Here is a 10,364-nt window from a genome sequence, read left to right as displayed (position 1 = left end):
TCATTCACTAAGGATTTATGATGGATTATGATAGTTACTAACTATTAAGGAAAGATAGAGAAAGTAACCATTGCGTGTGAACAATGAAAGTGAATGAATTAATGTTTGATGCTTAATATTTTTTCATGAGAATACCTTTTTAATTGAGTATTACATATTTTCCTGACATCTCTGGTAATGCATACAACGAACATGTTTATTTGTTTGCAACAACCAGGTAAAATTTACGACCCAATATAACTTATTGAGATGAAAATTTGTGAAATATGACATTTAAATGAAATTGAGTGTTAATGGTAATGAATTTAATTCTCTTAAAATAGAATTTTAAGTTTGAGTTTTATATATGAAAAAAGTATAATTAGGAAATGAGATTAATCTCTAAAAAGACAGTCAAGTTTCTGATATTAATTAGTCATCAACAAAATCAATAAATACTTCGTATCAATAATATAATTATCTAAAAATAAATCAGGTTAAATTAGATTCAAATATATTAAATATCATACGGAAACATAGTTGATAAGAAAGATAAAAAATATAATGAAAATGTTTACGGAAAGCAATGTTTGTAAGCGTCGGTGATAACAAGAATTTTACATTTCTTTTCAAGGATTTGACATAGAGATTATAGTGTGTTGGAAACAGAAAAAAGCTCTTTCCATGTATGTTTTGTAGATGAAATTTAAAAATTCATTCTCAATAATTTTGTGGGTGAAATTTGAAAGATTTTTCTTTACATAATTTATGGGTAAAATTTGAAAACTCTCCCAAATTTTCTAACAAAATTTGAAAACTCTTTCATTTAATTCTTTCTCATTTAAGGCAGTGTCTCCTCTAAAGATTGGATAATTCTTTTCATATAAAAATTATTTATTTATTAACTAACATCTTAATCTTTAAAACAGGAAACACATTTCTAAAATAAATATAATATTTTTAATTTTAAAAAATATCTTAAAGATAAATAATATATTTCGATATCTGAACACTATCTTAAAAATTTGAAATTAAAAATTTGAATTATTTTCCCATACAATTTAATAATTAAATTGGTCTAATCCGAATAGTGTATAGGTGAAAAAGATTAGTGAAGGAAACTTCCAATGTGATGTATAATGAAACTAATTCCAAATTTCAATGTACAACAACTTAGCCCACTTTTCAGCGGAGAGTTCCCACAGCTCTTTTATATGTATACAACATGGACACTATGAGGTATGCTATCAAGTTCAGAACACTAAGTGCTGCCAAAAGCCAGAAGAAATAATCTATGTGACCATAGTTTAGATTATCAGGTATCCAACCAGGACTTCCATTTTTTGTACTAATCTTTGTCACAATTGTCACAAGCAGAGAGCTCAAGTACTGTCCAAGAGCAACAGTGGTGAGTGAGAGAGCAGAACAAAAACTTCTCATGGCATCAGGGGCTTGCTCATAGAAAAACTCCAACTGACCAATGAAATAGAACACTTCAGCACAGCCTATGATGAAATATTGAGGAACCTGCCAAAATATTGACATCGGTATCTCCTCAAGTTGATAGTAGTTGTGCCTCCTCACCATTTTAAGCCTTATGAGCTCCAATATTGCTGCAGCTACCATGGAAAATATGGATATGAAGAGGCCAATTCCCATTCTTTGGAGCTGAGTTAGGCCATTTTTGTGGCCAGTGAACTTTCTAGCAATTGGCACTATGATCCTGTCATACACTGGGACCCAAAATATGACACTGAGGGTGTCAAAGATAGAAAGTGAAGCTGGTGGGATTTTGAAACTAGATTTGCCAAAATGAGTATCCATGGTTTGCCCTTGCAACACAAATAAGGTGCTCATCTGACCATAGACAGTGGCAAATATGATGCCGGTGGCCCATATAGGGAGCAATCTTAAAATGGATTTCAGCTCTTCCACTTGAGTTACAGTGCAAAGCCTCCAAGGGTTTACTGATTCCTTCACTTTATCTGATTGTGCTAGCACGGCTGCTTTGTCAAAAAATCTATTGCAACAATAAGAAAGTGAATACAAATTAGTTAAGTCAAGCTAATGTTTAATGACAAAACATAGACACACTTCATTAAGTATTTTTTTGTGTTGTTATCTAATCAGAATTGAAATTGCATCTCAATAATCCATATAATAAAGGTTTGCATTAAAGGTCAACATAGATTATCAAGGTGAAGCTCTAATTTTGATAAGAGAAAAACATTGTAAGTACTTCAGGAACTGCATTTAAGTTTTATCCAACGTCTAATAGATCAAAAGAACCACTTGGGACAACCCTTGCAAACATATTATTTTCAGTTTCTCACTGAACAATTGACAAACTAGTGAACATAAGATTGTCATGTTTTGATATGATAGCATGTGAAATGGCATGAAAGTGGACTAAAGCCATGCCTCTCTTTACTATATAATGCAAGAGTGACATCAAAGTTGCTTCTGAATCAAAGTAAGCACAAAACACTAGTTGGTCATCAAGAAATTTGTTGTCATTGTTCAATTTACCTCAACTCATTTGTGTGGTCAAGCTTTCTGCTTCCTTTTATAGCAGACTCAGTTTCAGAAGTCTCATATAAAAGAGACTTGTCTTCAGGTACTTTAACATGGCACTTTCTTATGGTTGCCACTACTACCTGACTGATTCTAGTGAGGGAGCTGCCTCCAGGCTTCTGATTCCTATACAACCTAGTGCCTGAAAAAAAACTCACCACTGCAATTGCCATGGCTACAGCAGGAATGCCAAATCCCCATCCCCAACCCACATTATCTTGTATCCAAACCAATAGAGAGGATGCAATAAGAGCACCAATGTTGATTGAGAAATAGAACCAGTTGAAGAAAGAACTCTTGCGTTCCTTCTCAACCGCGTCAGCATCATCAAACTGATCAGCTCCATAGGATGAGACACAAGGCTTAATCCCTCCAGTGCCAAGAGCAATTAGGTAAAGAGCTAGGAAGCACACTGCACTCTCTAGAGTAGTAGCATGACAGTTTTCTTCTCCATGTCCATGACATGTTGGTTTCATGCCAGAAACTGATGCAGACAGTGTCAAGAGTGTCATCCCCTGTTGTTCATCAACAAGATTACCTTTTACATGTTCTTTAACATGCTAGAACATCAATTTGATCAAAAAAAAATTTGGACCAGTTTAGAAATAAAAGTAGGTTGGAGAGACCAAACTCACAATAACATAGATGATTGAAAACCATGCGATTGTCCAATATCTTCCAAGGTAGGAATCAGCCAAAAAGGCTCCAATCAATGGTGTGATGTAGCATGTTCCACTCCAATTAGAGACATTCTTGGAAGCAACAGCACTATGCTGATGTAGCCGCTCCTTAAAATAAAGTACCAGGTTTGTGCTCATCCCATAATAAGCCAATCTCTCACAACATTCATTTCCTGTGAATAGAAGCTTGAAATGATAAATATTTCAAGAGAGTTCAAACCTCAAACATATCACATACCACCTTGGACATTAACAAACACCACAATTACCTAAGATAAAAGGACAGGCTTTCCAGGTTCCAGTTTTCTTTTTATTAGCAGGATTTCCACGGTAATCTACTGTTCCATCTTTCGTGTAAACATCATCCTCTGCCATTGTGATTCAGAACTAGTGCACACGGGCCAATTATTCACTTGCAATATTGACAAACTAAAAAACCAACAAAAGAAAACAATAAATTACTCATAAAAGTCAAAATTGAACTCAGTTAAAGAAAAAAAAAACACTTATTTTTGTGCAATCTCAGTTATAACTAAGCCACAACACTTTGTTGGTCTTGGGCTAAAGAACAAAAAGTTTCAGAAACAGTTTCTGATTCTTATGTTTAGCTATTTTCAATTCTTTATAAATAAAAAAATATAAAAAAAGTCATCCATATAAGAATAACAGAAAGGTTCAAGATTCAAATACACGAATCCATAGATCGGTAGAAGTTAAAAGAAAACAAAAAAGAAACTTTAAATTTGACTGCAACCAGTGATAAAATATCAGAAAGATAAACCCCAGATCAGAATACAAAAGCAAAGAATGGAATCAAAGAGGGATCTCTGACCTCAATGTTGGCAACTGAAGCAAACTTCATCCATCATTCGGAAAGATATGGTAAACGTTGATGTGTATATATACTGATGTAGTAAAGATGGGTACCCAAAATTAAACTCTTTCTCACTTTTTTTTATAAAAAAAAATAACAAAATTGGATCATAGAACATGAAGCACAACAGAGATCGAAATTAAGTTATTATATATATTATTTTAATTTTATTACTACTTCGATTTTAATGATTCTGTAACATTTGTTTAATATAATTCAATTAGAATTTGTTAAAAATATAAATAAAAAATGGAGATCATTACATAAGGATTGAGATCTACATAATTTAATAATTTTTAACAAATTTTAAGTAACAATAAAAACACTGTTATAATTTTTGTTATGTGATATATACCACAAACTAGTAATCCTAGTTTGAGACTGTTGACTTGTCTCACGTGTAATGTGATTAAAGAAAATCTTAAACGTGTGATTTTGGAATTTACCCTCTTTCAGATATCAGATACATAGCCCACAGAAAATTACGCAATCTTGGACCTTAAATTCTGTAATTTGTGTCAGCTGGACTTTTTAGTTATGACTTTTGATTGCTTATTCAAGCTTAACTTCTGTGTACACCTAATAATAACTTAGATCTCTTATGAAAAATAGAAAATAAATGGGAATGGTAGTTTGAAAAACAAACAATGGAAACGCGTTTTTGGATTGACTACGGAAGTGTGACGTGGGGGAGTGTACCACAGTGGGAACAGAGCGGTGCTAAAAGACAAAGCAGAATTCACATTATTGTGTAAAGAATATTGGCTTTTCAAAGGAAAAAAATGGCGCACGCATTAGAGTTTTCAAAAGAAAAGGGAGTGTGAAAAATATATAGTTTCTTTCCTGCCTGCCTACATTTTTTTTAACTCTAAAGACAAATTTTAAAGTAAGATTTTAAAATTAATGATAATATTTTTTAATAAAGAAATTAAAATGTTTTAGAGATGAGTTTTGGAAAAAAAAATTATATTTATATATTTTTTAGATATGACTTATTAGTGTGAGTTTTTAAGAATTTTTTAGTTATGAACTTTAAAAAATTATATAAATATTAATGTAAAATATTTTTTAAGGGACAAAAATAATATTTTATTGACCTGATATTTGAATTGACCCTAATTTCTTTGGATAGGCTGCTACTAACTATATAATTAATATTTTTTTTTATCAATATTGTAATAGGTTTTGAACTTAGAAACTATGAGAGTTGGCAAAGTGGTAAGCAATTTGGAATAATATATGAGGGCTTAGGTTTGAACTTTAGTATTATTATAATTTTGGGGGATAAAATAAAATAGTTTGAACCTAAGATACTAGGGGTGTAAACGGATCAAGTTGAACAGAATTTGGATGAATTTGTTAAAATCCAACGAGGAGGGTTCAAACAATATCGATGTAATTTTTACTAAGTATTACACCGCTCAATAATCTTATATTAAATGTGAATTTTATAAATTCAACCATTAGATTGAAAATTCTTTACGTTTAGATCATATTTACAAAATTTTATATTAATCAAAGATGATTTGATACTTTATTCTTATAAAACAAAATTGACGTAATATATATATTTCAAAATATAATAAAATATGAACACTTTGTTACCTTCAAGTTGTTGTTCAATTTTAACAAAAATTGATATAAACATATAAAGTGATATGAAGTTATAATTCAACGGTTGAATTTATAAAATTAACATCTAATATAAAGTTATTGAACAGTGTAATACTTAGTAAAAATTACACCGGTGTTGTTAAAACTCTCCTCATATTAAATTGAGTCATTCAAGTCAACATAATTAATTTCTTTTGTGAAAAATTAAATATTTAAGAATAGATTTGAATTATTTTATATCTTAGTGCAAGTGTAATGTTATCAACCTATAAAACAAAAAATGATATAAAATAAATTTGTTAATTAGTTATATTGTTATCGATCTAATAAGCCAAAATTAATATAAAATAAAATTTAAAACAAATGCATTGTATTACTAAGTGTTATCAACCCAAACTAATGATAAAAAAAAATAAATGTTCATTAATTCAACTAGTATTACGATGGGTCCTCAAATTTCAAGGTCTCGAATTTAAGTTTGGGTTTGATAAAAAAAAAACACTTGAAGCGGGTTCAAATCTCCTGACTAACATAACTCAGTAATTACTAACATTTTTTTAAAAAACAAATATTATTAAATATTAATTATCATGTTATTTATTTAGTGCATTATGATTATCATTACAATTTTAACAATTAATAAATAAATATTCAATAAGAAGATCAAAATTATAAATTTTATAAAATTAAAAGTTTAAAATTATAGATTTAATATTATTAATATTACAATTTAACTTATATAATTTGACATTCTTCGTTTGTCATGTATGCACATGCGTGACGTTTGGGTATCACAGCCGGAAAAAATAACATGTAATGTGAACATCCTAGCTATTGCTAACAAATAATTAATGATAATTATTTTTGAAAGCTAACTAATGATTAACAATATGTCATTTGAAAACAACGCAATGCATATGTAGGATAATCAATTATTTGGTTTCAACTTCGAATAATGAGATGGATATACATACTGACAAGTGATGCATTCCATATCGATCGATTCGTTTCTTTGTCGATGAATTTATTCATACGGTCCAATTGGTTTATATTATTTGTTTATACTTTGTGCTTTGAAACTTTCCTCACAATTAAATTGTCTTTCTTCAATCAGTTTAACGTCGAGATTTTTTTTTTAATCAATACGGGGCGATTTCCTTTTAAAATTATTTTGGTGTAATTTTTTGAAAGATTATTATAGAAGATTAGAAGTAGGGATGACAAAAATACCCGCACCCGCGAGTATTTGCGGGTAAAATTCGTTACGGATAATAAATAGATAGGCTAATTGGGTACCCGTGGATAATGAGGACAGATAATTTTTTACCCGTTTATAAACGGGGTGGGGGTGGATATGATGATATCCATATCCACGGGTACCCGTTTAATAATATTTCTTAAATATCCTAATTATCCTTGTACCACATAATCCTAAAACTACACTCTCTCATATTATTTTCTTACAAAAGTGAGGTTGATGAAGTTACTGTAACATCCCAAATTTTATATTTTATATTTATGAAAATTATTTTTCAATAGTTATTAATTAATAAAATAGAATCACCTAATATTTATAATTTTATTTTAAATCAAATTCTTAAATTTTAGTATAATTAAAATACTAGTGTTTTATTTTATAAAATCTTATGTGCAGTAAATATATACATATATATATATATATATATATATATATATATATATATATATGTGTGTGTGTGTGCGTATGTGTGCTATCTAATTAGATTATAAATATTATTTACGAAAAATAACTTATTATAAATTTGCATGATGTTATAGTCATATAAAATAAAATGGTTCAGTGGTTTAACTAGTTGAGCTTAAGGACTATATGTACTGGGTCCTGGGTTCAAATCTTATCAATTAAAATAAGGATGCATAATAACTTTCTCAATGTAATTAAAATTATTATTCTTTCTGCATAAGGATAACAAGTTAATAAATGATGGTAGATTATCTTCAGGTAAATATTCTCCCGTACCATAAATTACGCACTCCCTTACGTAATTGAAGTAAAAACGGCCCCTAAAAATAGCGAACCTCAATAGAAATTGGAGAAACAACTTTAAGATAAGGGGGAGGAGAACTTTATCTCTTTGAAATTTTATATATTCCTATATTTATTTATTTATGTTTTTTTTATGTATAATTATTTAGTGAGGTGTCCCTAACCTCATTTATTTGCTTAAGTTATGATTATTTTTATCCATATTAATTATTAAGGTGTTTATATTTTATATTGTTTAATTATTTTATAATGATTGTCATTTTTATTTATATCATTGGTATTCTTAATATATTCTTTTTACGTAAATATATTTATTGTAAATATATTTATAATCAACTATAATATAGTTGTGCAATCTTGGACTCGTGTTGTTGTTATTTCTTCACCTATTTATGAAGATAAATATTGTTCTATGGTCATAGAAGATAAAGTTTGAATTATTTGTAGCTGGAGGTTTGACCTTGGGGATTTAAATGAGTAAGGAATGAAGGTGAAATATTCTATTGTTGGTTAAGGTGAAATATCCTTTTATTGGTTGATATTATGATGATGCTCATTTATCCTGACTAGTCACTACAAGTATAATTCAAATTTTATTGTATCATGAAAATCTAATATATGATCTGTATATATATTATATATATATGTTTAATATTGATTATAAATAATTCTGTATATTCTTTTGAATTATTATATTTATTGGATATTGTTCTTACTCCTCTATTTTCTTTGTTTTTAAAATTTAATATATTATAACATAGATGGATCTACCGGCCATACCAGGTCCTTTTACAGTTATTATTATTGTTGTCCTACTTGGGAGGAATTGGAATATGGAGGCTATTTGATGAATCTATTATAATTTTATTTGTTATTGTAAATTTATTCTCACTATCAATGTAAATATTGTAATAGAAGGGGAAGAAAGAAATAATGTGTAAAATAGTACGTTATTGTAAATATTTTAGAACGATATGTCATGTATTAAATTCACAAAATATTCTTTTTTTTATTTTATCTTTATCTTCAAAAAAAATATTGTTAATGATATAATTACGAAAATATCATATAAGAAAATATATAATTATTATTATATAAATTGGGCGTTACATTAAGTGGTATCAGAGCAGGTCGATCCAATCGGCCTTGAGTTATGAGTTTACCGTGCTTGTTTGGTAGAGTTTATAGTTTTTAGCGAATAAATCCAAGGAGGTTTTGAATGTTTTGAGGAAAGGTCAAAGTGTGCATCTTTGTTATTTTTTTATTATTACATGATTTGGAAGTTATAAATTATTCCTAACTAGGAGGCACTGCCACCTTTACTGGAATTAATTTATATTTTCTTTATTACTTTTAAATCTTATTATATGATTTATTAAATTTGATGCTTATATATTAATTTTTTTATGGGTTAGGTTGAATGAGGGTTTTATTTTAGTTTCTAAGTTCTTGTGCTAAATATGTAAGTTATTTTGGTTTAGGATTGTAGGAAGAAGCTTAAATAATGGTTTGAAAGTGTTTTAAGGTATTTTTGGGGCTTTAGACTTTGGTGCGCTCTTTTGCTGATCCATACATGGAATGTCTTAGCTGCAGTTTTATTGTGTCAGTACAAGTATTATATTGACAGAGTATTATATTGACAGAGTATTATATTGACAGAGTTGAATTTTATGATCTTCATAAAAGTTGTAGTCTTAGATGTTATCTTTTTAAGGGCACCAAAATCAGGTACAATGGAGATCTAGAACTTCTGTTATGAATATTTTAGTGAGCAAAGGTCTAGCTGTTAGCCCTGATTATATCTATTACAACTTTTGAAATTTTTAGCTAAGTATATGATCATTTTAGAATTTCAAGTCTTCATAAGAGTGATAGCTTATCCTGTTAGCTTTCTTTTGGTTATAGGTTTGAGATCATTTGGTGATAGTCGGTATAATTCTCTATGTATCATTTTCTTTGATAGTTGATAAAGGGATATATATGTTATCATGATGTTTTTGAGTTATTAGGAAATCGATTTTATTCTGAGGTGTTGTCTTGTGGATCAAAAGTTTCTTTAAGGTTGTATGATGTTATGTGGAAAAGGTTGTTCATGTACAGGCTATACGGAGTAAACGGTAATTGATTCATACATGCTTAAGGATGGTATATATGAAGGTTTAAAGTAGGTATTCTAATATGATTTGATATGCATGTATGTTGATGTGGATAGATAACCTTAGGGATCAATTAATGAATATTTGTGTGTTTAGTGAGATTGACCTTAGGATGTGATATCATCATATTGGAATTGAGGGTGAAAATATATTCAAGACAACTTTAAATCAAATTCTTAAATTTTAGTATAATTAAAATACTAGTATTTTATTTTATAAAATCTTATGTGCAGTAAATATATACATATATATATATATATATATATATATATATATATATATATATATATATGTGTGTGTGTGTGTATGTGTGCTATCTAATTAGATTATAAATATTATCTACGAAAAATAACTTATTATAAATTTGCATGATGTTATAGACATATAAAATAAAATGGTTCAGTGGTTTAACTAGTTGAGCTTAAGGACTATATGTACTGGGTCCTGGATTCAAATCTTAT

General features: G+C 28.8%; 1 protein-coding gene across 1 annotated transcript; it reads right to left on the bottom strand.

Annotated features, from left to right (window-relative positions):
• Nucleotides 1-1,091: 1,091 nt before the first annotated feature.
• LOC109798866 (protein NRT1/ PTR FAMILY 8.1) lies at nucleotides 1,092-4,220 on the bottom strand. Its single transcript, XM_020359284.3, has 5 exons — nucleotides 4,066-4,220; nucleotides 3,503-3,662; nucleotides 3,189-3,406; nucleotides 2,509-3,068; nucleotides 1,092-1,999 (listed from the first exon to the last, which is right to left on the bottom strand). Exons 2-5 carry the CDS (start codon nucleotides 3,606-3,608, stop codon nucleotides 1,165-1,167), a joined length of 1,719 nt encoding a protein of 572 aa, XP_020214873.1. The 5' UTR covers nucleotides 3,609-3,662; nucleotides 4,066-4,220; the 3' UTR covers nucleotides 1,092-1,164.
• Between the last annotated feature and the right edge of the window lie 6,144 nt (nucleotides 4,221-10,364).

Source organism: Cajanus cajan, chromosome 3, assembly GCF_000230855.2.
Source record: "Cajanus cajan strain Asha chromosome 3, NIPB_CcT2T_4, whole genome shotgun sequence".
Classification (NCBI taxonomy): Eukaryota; Viridiplantae; Streptophyta; class Magnoliopsida; order Fabales; family Fabaceae; genus Cajanus; species Cajanus cajan.
This window is presented reverse-complemented; position numbering and strand designations above follow the sequence as displayed.